This window comes from Bombus terrestris, chromosome 9 (genome assembly GCF_910591885.1).
Source record: "Bombus terrestris chromosome 9, iyBomTerr1.2, whole genome shotgun sequence".
In the NCBI taxonomy this organism is placed as follows: domain Eukaryota; kingdom Metazoa; phylum Arthropoda; class Insecta; order Hymenoptera; family Apidae; genus Bombus; species Bombus terrestris.
The window spans coordinates 1849326-1867500 of NC_063277.1; the positions used below are offsets into that span (position 1 = coordinate 1849326).

The 18175-nt window shown below is 32.0% G+C and overlaps 4 protein-coding genes across 23 annotated transcripts in view; 1 reads left to right on the plus strand and 3 right to left on the minus strand.

The window, feature by feature from the left end:
- LOC100647149 (protein still life, isoforms C/SIF type 2) overlaps window positions 1-6307 on the minus strand; it is a 26246-nt gene extending 19939 nt beyond the window's left edge. For 2 of the 7 annotated variants that reach the window (XM_048408653.1, XM_048408652.1), the window contains exons 1-2: window positions 5116-5475; window positions 3048-3715 (exon numbers count right to left, since the gene is read on the minus strand). In XM_048408653.1, coding sequence (XP_048264610.1) covers window positions 3048-3214 — 167 coding nt within the window. In that variant the 5' untranslated portion in view covers window positions 3215-3715; window positions 5116-5475. Of the gene's footprint in view, window positions 1-3047; window positions 3716-5115; window positions 5476-6171 lie in introns of those variants that run through there. The other 5 variants (XM_048408651.1, XM_012311418.3, XM_003397348.4 and 2 more) reach the window with 4 other exon arrangements.
- Window positions 6163-9227, plus strand: LOC100647266 (reticulon-4-interacting protein 1, mitochondrial). 5 transcript variants are annotated; one of them, XM_048408658.1, is made up of 6 exons: window positions 6163-6544; window positions 7859-8137; window positions 8230-8439; window positions 8523-8635; window positions 8715-8979; window positions 9049-9227. In XM_048408658.1, the coding sequence occupies exons 2-6, from the start codon at window positions 7922-7924 to the stop codon at window positions 9154-9156; spliced, it is 912 nt and encodes a 303-aa protein (XP_048264615.1). In that variant the 5' UTR covers window positions 6163-6544; window positions 7859-7921; the 3' UTR covers window positions 9157-9227. The 5 variants fall into 5 exon arrangements, with proteins under 5 accessions (XP_048264615.1, XP_012166803.1, XP_003397397.1 ...); XM_012311413.3 differs by lacking the exon at window positions 6163-6544 and adding an exon at window positions 7135-7809 and having other exon boundaries at window positions 7908-8137; XM_003397349.4 differs by lacking the exon at window positions 6163-6544 and adding an exon at window positions 7137-7809 and having other exon boundaries at window positions 7905-8137.
- On the minus strand, window positions 9177-10875 carry LOC100647383 (tryptophan--tRNA ligase, mitochondrial). Its single transcript, XM_012311416.3, has 6 exons — window positions 10775-10875; window positions 10512-10679; window positions 10081-10343; window positions 9897-10018; window positions 9545-9815; window positions 9177-9456 (listed from the first exon to the last, which is right to left on the minus strand). Exons 1-6 carry the CDS (start codon window positions 10853-10855, stop codon window positions 9225-9227), a joined length of 1137 nt encoding a protein of 378 aa, XP_012166806.1. The 5' UTR covers window positions 10856-10875; the 3' UTR covers window positions 9177-9224.
- Window positions 10772-17899, minus strand: LOC100647029 (protein kinase C-binding protein 1). Of its 10 annotated transcripts, XR_007225136.1 has the most exons (10): window positions 17702-17898; window positions 16684-17156; window positions 16187-16505; window positions 15927-16107; window positions 13848-15833; window positions 13452-13744; window positions 12564-12693; window positions 12432-12478; window positions 11330-11781; window positions 10772-11042 (listed from the first exon to the last, which is right to left on the minus strand). XR_007225136.1 is itself a non-coding variant. In XM_012311409.3 (7 exons), the coding sequence occupies exons 2-7, from the start codon at window positions 17109-17111 to the stop codon at window positions 12616-12618; spliced, it is 3285 nt and encodes a 1094-aa protein (XP_012166799.1). In that variant the 5' UTR covers window positions 17112-17156; window positions 17702-17898; the 3' UTR covers window positions 12000-12615. The 10 variants fall into 10 exon arrangements, 3 of the variants coding, with proteins under 3 accessions (XP_012166799.1, XP_012166798.1, XP_048264613.1); XR_007225133.1 differs by having other exon boundaries at window positions 10772-10875; window positions 11725-11781; window positions 12432-12693; XR_007225134.1 differs by lacking the exons at window positions 10772-11042; window positions 11330-11781 and adding an exon at window positions 12000-12093.
- Between the last annotated feature and the right edge of the window lie 276 nt (window positions 17900-18175).

Consider the following 18175-nt stretch of genomic DNA (forward strand, 5'->3'; position numbering starts at 1 on the left):
TTTTACTTTTTCTTTATCTTCTGCTTCACCTTTTACTTTTTCTCCTATATATCTTTGTTCGCGTATAAGCGCATGGTAGTATATGAATAATTTACAAAGAAGAAATGAAACTAATATGTCAGGTGAATGTCATTGACAAATTTCAACAGATCGGTTTGAATAAAAATAATCGTACAGAGTACACATCTGTTTCGTTTCGTTAATCGATTATTACAGAATACAGACTTACACCGTTTTTGCAAATATTTGAAAGACGTTTTTGATATATTTATATATCAAGATATATGTATGTAACGCGATTGCGAAATTAGCAGGAAGCTGAAAATTTTATACATTCCGAATGTCGAAATACATAATATAAGACATTTTTGTGTACAAAGACAAAAAGTTCGAGGCTCTTTTACGATGTATAGATGTCCATTCCGAATTCTTTCTTTCTGTCTTTTTTAAAAGGATATGTCCTAATCCTCGGTAACTACTAATTAATTAACTTTTACTAATACAATTACGGTTGAATCTCAAGGAACGAAACAGAATCTTCGAATTTTTCAAATAAGAAAAGTTTAACAAGAATTTAAAGAAATTTCGTAACTTAAAGAAATTTTGTGCAAGGAATAATATTTTTCAAATTGTGACAATCTGAAAAAAAAAGATTAATTTTCGAAAGTGAATTTTTTATTTACGAAAATAAACGATAGTTTACTTTATATTATATATAACTTGGGTGTGAGGGATACGCACATGATACAGAGATCTAAGACTTGCAGAGATAAATTTCAAATTGCAGAGGTTGGCCTTGTTTAAATCCGAATTATACAGGTAAAATAACGCACCTAAACACCTGGCAAATAATTCGAGATAAAGTAAGTTTATATATCCAAAGCGGGTCGGGAAGCAAAGAACGAAATTGTAGTGTTATAGAAGTTTCCGCGTCCTTGTGCTTCAACTGTATTATTCAGCAGGCAATAACAGAAACTTAATATCGTAAATAAAAGACTGTAAGGAAAATATTTATTTCCAAATAACTTTAACGCAGTCCAAGATTTAAATCGTCCTTATAATATTCTATATATCGTCCCTATAGTATTCTGGAGTTGGCTATATCAATGAATGCTTCATCTCACTTCTTATAGCTTTAATTTAGGATTGCGCTACGTACATATATCTTTCCGATTAGCACACGTACGAATATTATGCATACGTCGGCAATATTCTGCAATATTTTGAAAAATGTGAGGTATCTCACTAACCAAACCAAGTGTGAATACTATTTAGGTTTTACGCTTTGACTTTATATCTGGGCAACCATTTGTGCCTTTATAACTTGAGAATCATTTATTTCTTATTCTTGAGCCATCGTAAACAAGATCCTACATCGATACTTGCGTAAGTATACACATACGGATATACGTATATAAATATATAACGAAACAAAATAGATCTATATTGAACTTGTACGATCTTTTTTTAACTCACGATAAGTTTTTAAATACATGGACAAAATTTATTGGATACCGCACCAGACAATGTGTAATACGAAAAACAAATTTATATTCTTTTGTTTCGTGTTTATTTTTTTGTCGTTTCCCTTTTGCTTTTCATTTCTTTTTTTTTTTTTTTTTATTTTCTGAAATTAAAGAGTACAAGATGCATATTTCTATTTTTAATTCATTTTTGAAGAAACATGCATGTCGATAACGTAAATAATTAAAATATCAGCTAATGTGCATGTTTCATTGTATAAATTAAACTTACAACGTATCGCGATCCCATCATTTTTGTGCAGCGTTATTATGCACGATTTCTTTCTTTTGGAATAGAATGCAATAATAACTATATCAAATATAATTTCATAAATTGCAATGTGCATGCAATACAGTCCTAAATTTAACAGATAGTGTGTTACAGTCATATAAGCACGACGAAATTTAATGGGCAAAGTGCAAAAAAGATTAACTCATATAAGAGCATGTATATCCTAAAGTGAACGTGTTGCTCATATTAACAGAGTATCAATAACATTTATGGTTAGAATTTTTAAATAATTCTAGAATTACATTGGTTCGAAAGTATATAATAATTTTAAGCATAATAAAACTACAGAAATGTATAACTGACCACAGCATATGATTAAACAGTGTTCAAAAACGAATTATACATTTTCAAGATATGACATAGCTATAAAATTATTATATGTATAGCTATAAAATCCTCTAAAAGATTTATGTTACGATATTAATTTTAAATTTAATAGAAAATCATATGTTGTATCTTCGATATTAGAAAAGATAGAAGTATGATTAAGTAGAATTTCAGCTAAGACAATGGGCGATATGGCAACTAAATGACAGAAGATCAGGGATAGATAAAATAGGATATGTATCAAAAAATGAAGTCAGAATAGAGAGAAAGGAAGAGAAAGTGATTTGATGCGAAATACGTATATAGATGATTGTAAATATGGGTACATATGTGCGTGTCAGAGAGAAAACAGTAAAAAGACAAATAAACAAGAAATAAGAAAGAATGGAAGAGAGCGAAGAAAAAAGAAGAAAGAGGAAAATCTCAGGTAGAACAATTTAATTAAACGCGTATTTAATCAACATTATTACAATAGATGATAGTCTTCGAGGATATTTCAAGTATCAAAGAGGAGAAAAGAGAAGATCTTCAGTTGCACGAAATATTGCGCGCTCTTATTTAAAATTCAAATTGAGGGAACAGTATGCGCATTATGGTCTAAAGATACACGCCACTGCTACATAGATACGGCAGGGAAATAAAGGTAGTGATTAGTTTTCTTAAAAAGGACAATGTAAAAGCAAACAGTTCGAATAAATATATTCTACCTGAGGAGAAAACAAGTAATAGTGCATTCGATGTAAATGTGTATGTATGTGTTATATGGGGACATGTGGACAATTGAGTTGGGAGCTAAATGAGAAGGAGCAATGTGTTTTCATGAGTAAGTAGCCTTCCTAAAATGTAAAGACTGATAATGGAGTCGAATGGAGTGGTTGAATGGTTGAATGGTATGGTATGCGCACCTCTTCCTTTCTCTTAAGCTTCCGCACCTGAGCAAGTGGCCAGTGTCACCCCTGCGACCTCCGCTGCCGCCCATTCCGCCCCTCGCGCCAGCCTGCCATGGTGAATCCTCGTAACGATAAGCCTTTCTGATAAGAGGAGCACAACTGCAAGACAACTTATTGCCCATTCTATTCTTGTTATTCTCTTATACCACCTGTAATCCTTCCTTCTTTCACGCAACCTTTGAATAATCAATTTACTGTTTTTTCAATAACTACCACTATTTCTCCCTTCTTTGTGCTTTCCTTGTCTGTTTGTGTTTTCCTTCGTTAAGATTTGATCTTAATCAACCTGTTCTGTTGTGTGCGTTTTGCAGTCAGTGGTCAACCCCTCGTTTCTTCTTATTCTTGTTGTTCCTTTTTTGCTCCCTAATTATCGATGTTTATCGGAATATCAAGATGCTGTATATTCACGTTGATTGGCTTGTCTATCGACGTTTGGCACCGTTTTCATTAATCATCGATTTAGTTGATGATAATTTTTATTTCATTCTCTTGTTCTATTCTGGGAAGCACTGTATAACAGGGACAATACCCCGCGATATGAGAAAGGATGTAGGAGAATATACCTTTATTGTCACATCATTGCAGGTGTTCAAAAGTTTATCAGCTTGCCCCTGACATAATCGCTGGAAATATAATAATTGTATCATATTAATTTAAAAATTGTCAGTGAAACAGGCAAAAAAAGAGAAGAAAAGGAGAAGATTCTGTGTCGGTCATCAGCCTCACAAGTCACCTTTAACTTTAACCTCAAGTTTATTTAATCCAATATTGTTTCTTTGGACAATATCAAAGAGAGAGAAACACGCTTTACATTAGAATATAGTAAAATTGCGTAATGTTGCAATTCAGTTACATAATTACTAATAAAAAGAAAGCATTTGGTCAAATATCTTTAAAAATTATATGCAAAAGATGATATAATCTCTGCCGCAAATTATTTCGATACCTAAAAAAAATAATTACAATGACACAGTGTCATACGACGGCATAGACATTAGCGAGGTGAATGAAGCGGAACAAAGTGTTGCGTGGACGTGTTACGGATAATAATAGGGGTGGCGTTGCCGAGAGGGTTACTGAACCGATACCGACTTTTCACCTACATAATACGCATTACTCTGTTATACTTATATTCGTTATTTCCTGTGTGTATAAATATTGGTTTACCTCAATAATGTTCGCTATTAAAGTTATACCTACCTATTTGTAATAACAAATACCGCCATTTTTGCTTCAAAAACGACGAAATATCAATATACATACAAACTTTTGGGCATTGATACAATACGACGCAATCATTTCGGCAAATAGGAATAAAAATACAGATCGCGAAGCTACTAGGAACAATTAAAAGCAGCTAGGTAAATGTACCTTTAGATGAATATATTTAATGTCAGTTAATCCGATAAATAAATGGTGGAACGAAATAGAATGACAATTAACGATATGAATAAAAAGGACACTACAGCTCGATGTAAATTTTGATTAACCATCGAAAATGTTTCTCAAAATATCATTTCGAAACTATTCAACAAAAACATTACGCAATTAACGATAAATAGCACATGTCACTGTAACTAGTAACTAATCATGTTATCGAATAATAAAGGAAGACCGACACCGCCTAATCGAAGATATTTCACTGTGGAATTCGAGTAAACATTGCAGCAGCTAGGATATACCCATTTGCTGTTTGGTGTTCAATCAACGCCCCTCGTTTCCCAACTTTCAACAAGAGACTCTTCTATTCAAGGTCCTTTTTAGCCTTTCTCATTTTCTGAACACCCTCTGAATACACTTTATCGTATGCTTTTCGTTCTTTCTCCTTTTACGATTTTCTCCTTCCCCGCCCTCCGCCGCCCCACTCTCGCTCCCCCTCTCCCTCCTCAGTCTCTTTTTCTCACACATTTACTCTGCCCAGATAAATAAGTACACATATCTTCTTGTGTCCGCTCGTTTGTCGCCTACTCATTTGTACAGGTTCGTGTATTTCGACTTGGTTTAGTCACGAGAAAAAACTCACCATTGCATTGGCGGTATCTTCGCCACAGCGGAAGATGTCGAACACGTTCTATGTTTGACGGTAAAAGAAGGTGGAAGTAGAATGACAGTGAGAAAGAAAAAAAGGGAGAAACGAATAGAGAAGGAAGGGAGAAAAGGATATGTGCTGTAGTAGGAGATAGAAAGATAAACGAACGGATGAGAAGGGGTTAGGGACGGAATCAAAGAAGGGATGGGCTACCGCGATCGTAGTAGCGGGGTGTGAGATCACGGTATCCACCCTTTTCGAAAGCAAATGATTCGCAAACGATCACCTGTCAAACAATAAGCGATAGTCGACTTAACGACTGACGTCGTTCAACAGGATCTAAAACACCTGACAATTCACTGACAGACTATTTAAAATAAAAGATTACGCGTCCGAAATTTCCGGTATTTCGCGCGAAATCCTCGCGGACGGCGTAGTCATGGATACTGCAGGATCGGGTAAAAGAGGCGACTGCCCCGTTACCCACTACCCCTTCTTCTACGAATGCGCGCCCCTCGACCGAAAATGTCAATATCCTCTCTCGCTGCGCCCGCGATGCGCTCCATGTTACTCTGAACAGCCCTGTATGCGTTTTCCCATTCCCCTTCGTCCACCTCCTTTCGACCCCTACACCAGCCCTTTCCCCCTCTTCTTCCTCTGAGTTTTACTCCTACTCCTACTTTTCTGCCCACCCCTCACCTGTTCCTTCATTCTCCCGATTTTTTTCCTTTCTCACCTCTTCCTCATCCCCACTTATTCTTTCTCTTTTTATCTCTCTCAGTTTACTTCTCTCTCATTATTTCTCCTTCGGTCTGTATGTCGATTACGTGTCTCCCCACTTTAGTCCTATCGGCAAGTACTTAAACAGGGATGTCACACAAAGATCAAACTATTTTTACTAAAATTTCGAAAATTTACACCTTATTTCATTTCTTTTCACTCAATCAGCTTATGCACTTTTCTCTTCAGTCTTCACTTTTATCACTTTTATCCCCTTTTGCATTCGATCAATTATACCGAATCAATTATTTAAACTTTCGTTAAACTCACCGTGAAACAAATGCAGGGTGATCGCTGTCACCGTCGTTGTCGCCGTCGTCGTCGTCGTCGTCGTCGTCGCCGTCGTCGCCGTCGTCGTCACCGTCGTAGTCGCTGTCGTACCTCTATCCCGAGGCGTAACCATAGTGATTAGCGATCGATAACAGGCATGCGCATTGTCAAATTTACTCGTAAAACGAAAGAACCACCCTCGTTTTACTCTCTTGTACCACATGATCCACTGCTAAAAGTACCACCAAAGATTAACGAAACCACATCTTCAATCATCTATGCGCATGTAGCATAATTTATTATCATACACGGACTCGAGTATCGCCGAACCTTTCTTTTTTTTCTAATTGATTGAACGTGTTCAGTAATTAAGGTATACATATCTATATAAATAAATTTTATCCCTATTCGTGTACATAGTGCGTCAACGTGCGTATATAATTCAATGATGTATACAGAATTTTCAAAATCATGAATGATTTTCATTTCACACACAATTCTGATATGAAACCTTCAAATATAATTATAATATATTATTATTATTATATTGTAACATATTTAGCAATATAACAACCAAATAATGCATATATTTCTTCTAATTCTTATTATATATACATAAGTATTCTGTATATATCTATTTAATACTTAAGAATGAAACAAAGAATAATATCAATGACATTACATAGCGTTCAGTTATAGTTATCATTATCTTTCGCTAATTTCTTTTTTTAACATTAAATTCATATACTTCATCTTTTATTATAACAGATTATATAATGTAAAAATAATATTGATTGTGAAAATGTTTTGTAATTGATGTAAATATTTTACTATTGATGTAAATATTCTAAATGAAAAAAGTATTCGTTTATACATATACATTTGTATGTACATTTTATTTGAATTTATTGCTTTTAATTCGTCAGTAGTAATAGAATTTTTAATCGTAGTACATTTTAATTTAATGGGTAACAAAGATAAAAATACGTAACTAACGTTACACAAACTTAATCACGTACATACATGTGTATATACATGATATATTTTACACATATTTATGTGCACATGTGTACATATCAAAGAAAAAAAGAACAAATAAGAAAAGACACACGACATTAACGTTCAATTCATAATTCGTATTGGATACAGCTGTTGGATACGTATTGAATACAGGAGAAATTAATGTTAGATAATTTTACCATGGAAAAGAATTTCAATCAAAGTCACTAAATTATCCATTTTCCTAATGTCATGTGTGAATTTACATTGTTAAATTATAAAAGAAAATATTTTTAATATTGCTGCGAATTAAATTAACCGAATCTCTTGAACGTAACCTATCTTTAAATCTTACATTATTTAGTGCCCAACTGAAATCAATGTGGAAAATGTTAAAAAGAATAACGCTAAATCTAAAATCAAATATTGGAAGCATACAATCTCGTTTTCTTAGTAATGTATTAGCCAAATATAAAGAAAATGTTGAGGACAAAATGCAAGCTTGGCAAATTCACTCATACGGTGGATTGGAAGAATTAAAACTTTCAAATGTTAGGATTCCAGTGATCGCTAAACCAACAGATATTCTTGTCAAAGTTGAAGCCTCTAGCGTAAACTCCATAGATATAGCTATGACAAGTATGAATTATCTTATACTAATTGTCAGTTTCTTTTTTGTTTCTTACAGCTTAAACAATAAATATGTAGCATCATAACTGAATGTTTTATATTAGAAGGATATGGCGCAGTAATGCTAAATTTAATGAGAAAAGCTAGAAATCTTACCAGTGGACAATACGGTGAATTGGAATTGCCATTAACTTTAGGTAGAGATTTTTCTGGCATAGTAGTGTCAAAAGGACATGGCGTTGGAGATAGATTAATGTTAGGTGATGAAGTATGGGGTGTAGTTCCTGTGGAGCAACAAGGTTGTCATGCTGGTTATGTAGTTGTTAATAATTCATCGGTAAATAAAATTGGATAAATAAATAATAAATATAAGAATACATTGCGATATAACATACAAAATATATAAACTATAGTGATGTTCATTCATAGGTCAGTCTACGACCTAGAAATTTATCATACATCGAGGCAGCTAGTATATTGTATGCTGGCCTTACAGCATGGTCTGCATTATGGATTACTGGTGCATTGTGTTATAAAACTAAAATGGCTACAAGAAGAAATAATAGAGTCCTAGTATTAGGCGGTTCAGGAGGAGTAGGAACTATAGCAGTACAACTTCTAAAGGCTTGGAACATGCATGTAATACAAATTGATATTGTCATTTGTGATACAAGTAAGAATTACTGTTCTTATATATTATAAAACATATCAAAATGATTCAGGTCATTACTACATGCAGTAGTGATGCTGTAAATATGGTACAAAAGCTTGGACCCGATGTTGTAATTGATTATAAATTAGATGGTGCTGATTCAAGAATTATTGCAGAGGGACCGTATGTAATTCAGTCATTAATCTATCCTACATTAAAGAATGTCTATTTTTGATATAAACTTTATTAATTTCCAATTCAGCTATAATATAATTTTGGATTGCGCTAATCAAGGGCCAGATGAAATACGATTGAGGCGTTACCCCCATAGTACTTATATAACTTTGAATTCTCCAGTACTAAAAAATACCGATCAACATGGATTGATTGTGGGTACAGTAAAGAATATAGGAGAACTGGTAAAATATAATATTCCAATTGAAAATAAAAGTACAGTGAAATGGGGATTTTTTATTCCTTCTGCAGCAGGAATTAAAACACTTAAAGAATTTGTTGAAAGTGGAAAGGTATATACACATACATACACACATATATCATCATAATATAGCATACCAATATCTTCTTACTTTGCACAGGTGGTTCCTGTAGTTAAGAAAGTCTACCAATTTCAAGATTTACCATTAGCTTATGATAGAGTAACTCAAGGTCATTTGCGAGGTAAATTGGTTATTGATATGAGATAGTATCATCAATACAATAGTAATTATTAAATAAATATACATCTTATTTATAAATAAATATTCAGTTTACATTATATATTGTGTATTATATGTTGTGCCGATTTATTTTCATGAAGAATGTCATTTTTAAAACCGATTTTATTTTGAACTTCACACCAACAATGACTAGCTATATCTGTTGCCCTTTCTGTACCGCTTTTCAAAATTTCTTGCAAATAAACTGGTTCCTTAATTAATCTTGAAAATTTTTCACGAATAGGAGTCAATTTTTCTATAACCAAATCCGTTACCACTAATTTATATCTGCAATACACAAATGGATAAATGAAAAGAAAATAATTTAAATACATAGCGAGTAAAGATAAAAAATTTAATATCTTAATTTACATACTTTCCAGTATCTAGTTCTTCTACTTCAGAACATATTTGATTTGGTGATTTTCCACTAAGCATGGAATGGATAGTAATTAAATTTGCAACACCAGGCCGTGTTTCTGGTTCATAAGTTACCTTCGAAGTACAATCAGTAACTGCCTTCTTTATTTTTGTTGCCAATACTTCTGGCTTATCTAGTATATCTAATCTGCTGTTTGGATTTTGGTCAGACTTTGACATTTTCTTTGAAGGGTTACGAAGAGATTTTATACGTTGACTTGCATTTTCTGCAACACATGCATTCTATTAGCAATAAATATATCATAAAATATATAGTTTATTTATCTTTAAATAAATACAATTTTTACCATTAACTAAAGAATGAGGCACGGGAAAAGTATTTCCAAATCTTTTATTGAATTTAATGGCTAACTCTTGTGCTAATTGAATGTGTTGAATTTGATCTTGTCCAACTGGAACATGTGTTGCTCTGTAATATGCATTGTTTTTTTTACTAAATTATAGTTTCAATTAATACCTGAGGATACCTACTTATACAGCAATATATCAGCACTTTGTAGAACAGGATAAATGTATAAACTTAGAGGGATATCTTTTAATGTCCGACTTTTCTCTTTGAATTGAGGTAAGCGAGCTAGTCTTGCTAAAGTTGTTAGACACCCCAAAATCCAGGACAGTTGTGCGTGTGTATCCACAGTAGATTGTTGAAATAATATGCTCTTATTTGGATCAATACCACATGCTAGTAATGTTGCCGTCATTTTAAGTATGTTATCATTTAATTCTTTCGGATCCTATAATATTTGTTCTTAATTGACTTGTATTCATATTTTTTCCTTTTCATTTTAACGAAACCAAAACTTCGTTTTTTATAAACAGATATATATTTAATAAATAGAATAGATATGGTTTTTTCAGTATGTTACCATTAAATATAGAACGTAAATTCAATAAATCTTTACATGCGGTAAAGTAGTAGAGTGCATATCTACAATGCTCCAAATAACATTTTCTCTGCTCTCTTGTAACTGTACCCATTTTTGTATAGCTCCAAGATAATTCCCCAAATGCAAGTTTCCAGTTGGTTGAATTCCCGAAAATATTCTCTTTGGATAGTCACTTTTGGAAACCTATAATTAATTTTGTGATATATATGAAATTTATATATATATATTATATTTGTGTGTGTGTGTGTTGCACAATTTTTAACATAATTAAAATTAACCTTTTGACTGTACTCTTTCATAGTTATGCATTTGAAAGTATTTCTTCGAAGCGTGATAACGCTTTTCAATCTCGTGAACATTTTTTATCAATTCAGTACCGCTGTAGTTATAAAATCAAATATCAAATACTTGTTTTGAATTTATCGTAACCATCATCTAATACCAAATTAAATACGACACATTTTATCATTAGAGTTGAGATCTTGTGACACTAGAAACCTCAAAACTTGGAAACCTGAATCTTTGTACTATTTTTATGATCTGAAACTTAATTGATACAATTCTACAAATAAATAATGTGGTTTTCTAGACAAAATTTATTAAAATATTAATTTCTGACAGAATTGGTACTTCTCAGAAAAGAAGGAAAAAGATAAACATTCCAAATTTTGATAGCTTCGAAACTTTATAAAGTCTTGTCTTCGGATACAAGTTCTGTGAATATAAAAATTAGGTTTCGTCTGATCTTTAGTTTTTATTCATATTCTTATATGTACATATTACATACTACTACATCTATGATACAATCACTGATCATTAGACATAGCTCTTACCATTGACTCAAAACAATATAGGCGTAACACTAAACGGAACTTTGCGTCTCACATTTTGTAATATCGACTTGATAAAAAATCGAAATGTTTCTTATGTCCTCTAGATTTGCCACAGAGAAAACAGGAATTATGTATATTCAATTCGAAAAGTTAAACCTGTTAAACGTGTAAACTATAAACATAAGCGCTATAAGGGGAAACAATTGATGAACTTTTTAATAATTCATAGGAGAAAATTACTATAATTATGGTTGGAATTAAAATCAAATTTTTTTAAATTATGAAGGACACAATTGCAATACGAATATATGTATATGAATATAATTACTTATGTATATAAAAAACTAAATATTATTAAAAACGAATGGGAGACTATGTAGGACGTAAGACATTACATTGTATGTATATGGAATACAACCAATAGGAGTCTTCTGTCGATTTCACAATGGATTCTGAAACAAACTCAAACCACAAAAAATTTAGTACGATTCTATGAGATATGTAATTAATTACCAATAGAAGAGATTTAAACATCATTTCATCGTATTTGTGCATCTCTTCCCTTTTAATGATTTATTTTAATTCATATATTACACTTTTGGACCATTAACGTTGATATGTATTAGAGAGGTTATCAAAAATTCATAGGTATAATTGATACTTCTTAAAAGTTGATAAATCTGTAAATACTTATTTATTTATAGTATTTTAAAAGATATACTAGGAAAAGTTTAGATATGGCAAACTCTCCAACTTTGCGTTATCTGAAACATAAAAACGCTCTCCCTGGAGAATCTGACTATGAAACAAAAACTGCGAGAGTACTTAGAGAATAGAAAAGTACAGAAGAACGCGATATTTAACTATTGAAAATTTTGGAGTGAAATAAATAACTATTACCTGGTATTATATACATAAGTAAATTGGCTACACCTACATATGTAGTTTTTATAAAGGTAGATGGGCATCTTTCCCATTGTTTTTAAAAACATAATGGGCAAAAGCTATTTATATCATACTATACATAACATTTTCATTTATTTTTCTATTTTTTATACAAAACAAGATCGTTTGTGCAAAATGAAATACAAATATTATTTACCTCGTTTCATCAATATTTTTGTCACTTTAAAATTTTCGCCTTTTAAGCTGTAATATAATTGCACTGAACGACTTTTTCTTTATTTTTTTTTTATTGTATAAGAAGTGTCCGTTTATATTAAAGTATACGTACGCTATGATGAATTTCCATTACCTTCAGTTTCAGAACAACACAAAGATAAAAATCACGATATCTCATTCTGTTTGTCATAAGGCAATTCGTATGTCTTATTAGTAAGTCTGTTTATTTTGATATTATGATTCTGAAAAATATAGATAAATTTGTTGAAACATTACATAAAGATAAGAATAACAAGGTAATTCAAAATTGTCATATAATTGTCTAATTATCAAATAATTGAATTATTGAGAAAATCTAGAAAAACAGTGGTAACAAAAATATGAAGGGTCGAAAGACATATTCAGTGTAAGTTGAAATATTAATAGCGTATCTTCAGTTGAAATATTAATCTTAATTTTAATTTCTATTTTAACTAAAATATAAAAGTAAAATCAAAATTGTTATTCCTATATAGAATAATTATTGGAGCAGGCATTGCTCCTTAAATACGCATTCTTTATTTTAAGTTATTTGCATTTTTACATTACAAAAAGTTTATATATAAAGTTCTAGTTTGTTTTAACTTTACAACAATAACACTTATATATAAATACAAGTTACGATGAGCTACATAATGAAAAATACAATGATATTGCTAAAGCTTAGTGTTAATTCAGTGTAAACTCAATTGAACCACCCCTATTATTCTAATAGAAACAAGGGGATCGATCAGTTCGTGGTGTCGATTATCTAATCGTAACGGGAATTTACGATTCCCGTTGATGTGCTTTCTCGCGACCGCGTCTCTCCGCGAATGGTCGAATAAATACTTAGAGAACAAATATTTATAATTTACAAAACTTCTGGCTTCAATTCCAGAGACTTACACTAAAGTATGCTCTAGGCCCTCCACATGTTTGATGCCACATGCTGTGTATTTATTATAAGTCTGGGCATCACCTGTTGCTGATTTGAATTTGCAGTAGAACTAGTAATAATAGTAGTGAACGAAGGTTGTTGAGCGCATGTTCTCATATGCACTGACCAATGTGATTGTTGGCAAGGATAATCACAGTATGCAGTATTCCAACAGCAGTAAAATAATGCTTCTCTGCCACACATTGCACACCACTGTTTACGTTTGATTTCTTCGATACAACGTAACATCCCCTCTTCGGCTTCTCTACGAGTTTCCTCGACAGCACGTAATCGTTCAGCTTCTAAGCTTGCCTTCATTTCTCTTAATATTCTGTCTGTAATAAAAAAAATATTTGCGAGATGTATATGTAACCCTCGTAAACAGACATAATAAAATGTAAAATAAAATAACGCACGAAGCGACTTGCAAAGACATACCAGTGTTGTGTTTTAATTCTGTTAATTGTTGTTGGTGTTGCCACCTCATTCGTTCTATCTGTAATCTTAAAAAATGAACTGACGCTTGATGATTTTCGGACATATTGCGATTTTCACAATTTTGATTCTCATGCGCTGCTTCTTTATACGCCTCTTCCATTAATTTAGCCATTTTTGTAGCTAAATCTTGAGCATCATGATATAAACGGGCACTAATAGGACCTGCTTCTGGGGGCAACATTTGGTACTCGACACAATTTTCAGTCTGATGAGTAGGCGTATGAACAGTAGACTCGATCGGACTTGATAATGTATTTGTCGACGAACGAGGAATATGTTGCGGGTAATTACGAGGTTTATTAGGAAATGATTTTCTAGCTCTATTTTCCTTTACTTGTTGATCTTTTGCTCTCAACGAATCTCTGGAAATTTGTTGTACATGAGCCGAAATATCGCTCTTTTTTTCATTCTCGGTAGTTTCCTCAGTACACTTTTTCGTGATATTAGATTTATCATCATTTGCTACGAAAAGTAACCCGACAGGTTGATCTGTAGCATTTTTTCTATTAATGTCAATATCGTCATTAATATCAACATTAAGTGATGTTTTATTAGTTTGTACTAAAATGGACGATGCTGTTAAATTACTATTATTATCACTTTTAGAGCCTTCTTTCAATGTCATTGAATCATTCTGGCGTTTAATCAAAATTGTCGATTCTACCATATTCTGATTTTGTTCCGTTGTAATAAATTTTAAAGCTTTCTCAGCGTTCATTTTATCGACTATTCTAGTCTTTGGCTTGTAAACTTTTTCTGTGTTTTCATGGTTTCTACAATTATTCTTCTGTAAATTTACATTTTGGCTGACACTTCTTTTAATAACGTTCACCTTAAAGGGAATTCGTTTTTTGGATATGTGAATGTCTTTTGCTATATGCTTTTTCGGGGATTTTATCTCTTGTTGTAATGAATTTTCCAAAGATTTTGCATTATTGTTTGTTGCATTTTCAGGATTAATATCTTGTTTCAACATTATAGAATTTGATGCTTTCGCGTCATATTTTACTGGATTACTGACACATTTCTCATCATTTGCACTATTTGTATTAGTTTTACTTGTACTTGGCGTATTTATATCTTCTTTCATCACTACTTTGAACTTTGACATATTCTTTTCTGGTTGCACATTCACTTTCCTTTTTCTTTCTCTTGGTTCATTTAAATTATTACTTGTAATCGTAACCGTTTCGGTTTTCTGAAAGTTATCAGATTCTTGTACTGCTTTAAATGATTTATTTTCAATTTTGCTTCCTTTGTTAGTTACGTTAAATTCATTTGATATTTTATTTTCAGTATCAGAATTGTCTGCTTTTTCCGTGTTTGTTTGTAAATTATTTTTTACATGGATCCGCTTTTTAAGAAGCGGTGTCTTTTTTGGAAGCAAGAGTTGCGGTGATGTACAGTTATTAGAATGAAGAGGATCATAATTTGGTAACAGTAATTTTATTTGCATTGGATCATGCGGATTATATTGCACTTTGGGAGGCGCAAATGTAAATTGGCCAAACGCAAGTTCTAGCTTCCGACAGTGACGAGTAATTTCCTTAACACACTCTACCATATCTAATTTTCTCTTCCTCGGTAATGGAGCAGGTGGATTTTCGGAATATAGATATAAATCTCGCGGAGGAACCCATGCTCGATCGTGTTCCCCAAAAAATCGTACATCAATAAAACCTTGAGAATTGATTCGAGGCATAGCTTTAGCAGGCCAAAATGGAAAGCCTTTCAACTTTGCCCACACAAGTGGATGAGGACGACGACAGGGTTCAATAAACCATGCTGGTTGTGGTCTTGGTAAGTTTCTGCCATGAGCATAACAATCAGGGCATGCTTCAATTTCTGATACTTCCTGACGTGCCAATTTAATAATCTGTTTCGCGGCATTCGTTAATTTAGATGTATCTGTGTATACACCACCACCTGTATAATTTAATTTAATTAAAACCCATTTAAGTATTATTTTTCTAACGTACTTAATTTTAATATAATATTAATTTATGTTTACACACATACATGTGTTGAATACAATACAGTTGTGTTGTATCCACTTGGCATCAGCCATGAATGCGTCTGTACTACCATATAATTTGGCCCGAACATTCGATTCTAAAAGGCTCAGATCCATTGGCTTTACCACATAATCTAAATAATTTGGTGCCTCAGAAAGTTCCACTGGTTTCCAAAATGGTTCTGACTATGACCAAAATACTTGAATTCAATTTTACTAGAATAATACAAAAATAATTTAACATAAATAGAAAATTAACACATACACCAGGATATTCTCTCATTCTCTCGACTACATGTTTCAGTAATAAACATAATTGGTCAACAGATAGTTGTGCCATAGCTGTAGAACGTGTTTCTGCATTTTCTGCCTGTAAAATAGCTGCACATTCCCCACATATCCAATTTTGAATAATCGACTGTTGCATTCCTATACATTTTCGATGCCATGATCTAGGGCAAGCACTGCAATGTGCTTCTACAGATTCCTTGTGACATCGCCAACAGAATTTATCATTTGCATTTCTCTTTTTTCGCTTGTTTCTCAAATTATTTTCGTCTGAGGAAACATCCGTCTCTTGTGTACTGCAAGAATAAATTTAGTTTCTTAGTTTATTTTATTTTGCAAAACATTATTAATTTTGGCGAAATATTTAGAATCCTAATTCCTAGCACTATGTCCTTACACAGACTCACATTTGTGAGTAAAATAAAATAAAATGAAAAATGTTGAACAGTAAAAATAAACATTGTCTATGCTTACCTAACATTTCGTCGTGTCCTTTTTAAATTATTTCCACTTTTAAACACAGTTTCTTTTACATTTTCATTTTTACTTGACTTAAAGTCATTGTCAGAAACAGAAGAAATTGTATCCAACTTCCCTGTATTCTGCCTACGTTCTATTTTATTTATATTACATTTTGCTTCTTTCTTAATGTTTTCTAAAATGATCACTTCCTCATTTTTATTTTCCTTTTGATCAGAATTTGTAATATCCTGTGCATCTTTAATGTCGTCCTTTGTATTCTCAATGGCAACTTTATTTGTTTCCTTGTTAATGTTATCAATTAGATTATGTCCTTTTTGGACATTTGTTGATTGTGAATTTTCTTCTTGTGATTCATTTGTAATTGAATTTTGTAGATGCGAGGAATCTGTAAGATCTTTCTGCGCCTCCACCGATGTCATTTTGATGTCATTTTATTGCATGCATTTAGTTGAATATATGTTTACCTAAACACAATGTTGAAAACAACATAATTGTTCTTCTTTAGATATAAAAGATTATTTATATATTTAAAAGGAAAGTTCTCCCTTCTTTGAAATAGAATTACAAATAATTTTATGTATCATAAGTATTTAACAGAATATACGTAATATTGAAAAAATATAGAAGAAATATATATATTCAGTAGATAAGTTAGAATTCTTAAGAAACTTCAAGAAATAGAATAAGGGACAAACATAGAAATAAGCTTTGTGAAATAAGCTTAATAAAAAATATTTACCAATGTCTTGTTTTATGTTCGATCAAAGTACTTTCATAATCTTTTAATTGTTAAATTAAAAGATTATCAATAAAATCTCTTTGTCTACTTATTCCTATAGTTTTTAGTTTAATACAAAATAAATAGGAATAACAAATGTTGTCCCAATAATGTTATTGTATTGCATATTGATTAACAACAATATGATAGAACACATAATAATAGTAAGGTGAACATAGGGGATTTTAAAATATATCCACTACTATAATATGCATACAGCAAAACAATTACCATCTGTATAGAATTTATATAGGAATCCGAAAATAAAATTAATAAAGATATTTTCAATGATTTCTGTAACTTTTAAAATGTAAACAACAGGTCAAGTAAATTACTTTCTTTATAAATCCCAAACAACAAGGAAAGCGAAATATACCACTCACTAACACGACATTGCATCAAAAGCATGAAAATTCTTTCCCCCCTCCAATGTCCAGGGTCTTTACTACCAGTGCCTCCATCCCTCGGTAATGCTTGTAATTAACTACAAAAAGCGCAACATGATATTTGAAATTTACAGCACAAACGAGTACATCGGATCATAGAGATATAAAGATAGAGTGTGTAAGTGACATAAGAATAGAAAGAGAACGCTGCCTATGTCTTTGTCTAATAATGCACGCACATTATATATTTGTGTAATAAATATATCATAAATACATCAACGAGCCACGTCAGTGTACATGCTTGATTTGGCAAGGACCG

What these genes read in the sequence shown, in the direction of transcription:
- LOC100647266 (XM_003397349.4), top strand. Translation starts at nt 7,551, where the DNA reads ATGTGGAAAATGTTAAAAAGAATAACGCTAAATCTAAAATCAAATATT. An exon ending in TAAAGGCTTGGAACATGCAT is followed by an intron (nt 8,440 to 8,522) that starts GTAATACAAATT and finishes AAAATGATTCAG; the next exon opens with GTCATTACTACATGCAGTAG. An exon ending in AATTTGTTGAAAGTGGAAAG is followed by an intron (nt 8,980 to 9,048) that starts GTATATACACAT and finishes TACTTTGCACAG; the next exon opens with GTGGTTCCTGTAGTTAAGAA.
- LOC100647383 (XM_012311416.3), bottom strand. Translation starts at nt 10,855, where the DNA reads ATGTTCACGAGATTGAAAAGCGTTATCACGCTTCGAAGAAATACTTTC. An exon ending in TGAAAGAGTACAGTCAAAAG is followed by an intron (nt 10,680 to 10,774) that starts GTTAATTTTAAT and finishes AATTAATTATAG; the next exon opens with GTTTCCAAAAGTGACTATCC. An exon ending in GCCTCATTCTTTAGTTAATG is followed by an intron (nt 9,816 to 9,896) that starts GTAAAAATTGTA and finishes CATGTGTTGCAG; the next exon opens with AAAATGCAAGTCAACGTATA.
- LOC100647029 (XM_012311409.3), bottom strand. Translation starts at nt 17,111, where the DNA reads ATGACATCGGTGGAGGCGCAGAAAGATCTTACAGATTCCTCGCATCTA. An exon ending in AGGACACGACGAAATGTTAG is followed by an intron (nt 16,506 to 16,683) that starts GTAAGCATAGAC and finishes TTATTCTTGCAG; the next exon opens with TACACAAGAGACGGATGTTT. An exon ending in GAATGAGAGAATATCCTGGT is followed by an intron (nt 16,108 to 16,186) that starts GTATGTGTTAAT and finishes TTTTGGTCATAG; the next exon opens with TCAGAACCATTTTGGAAACC.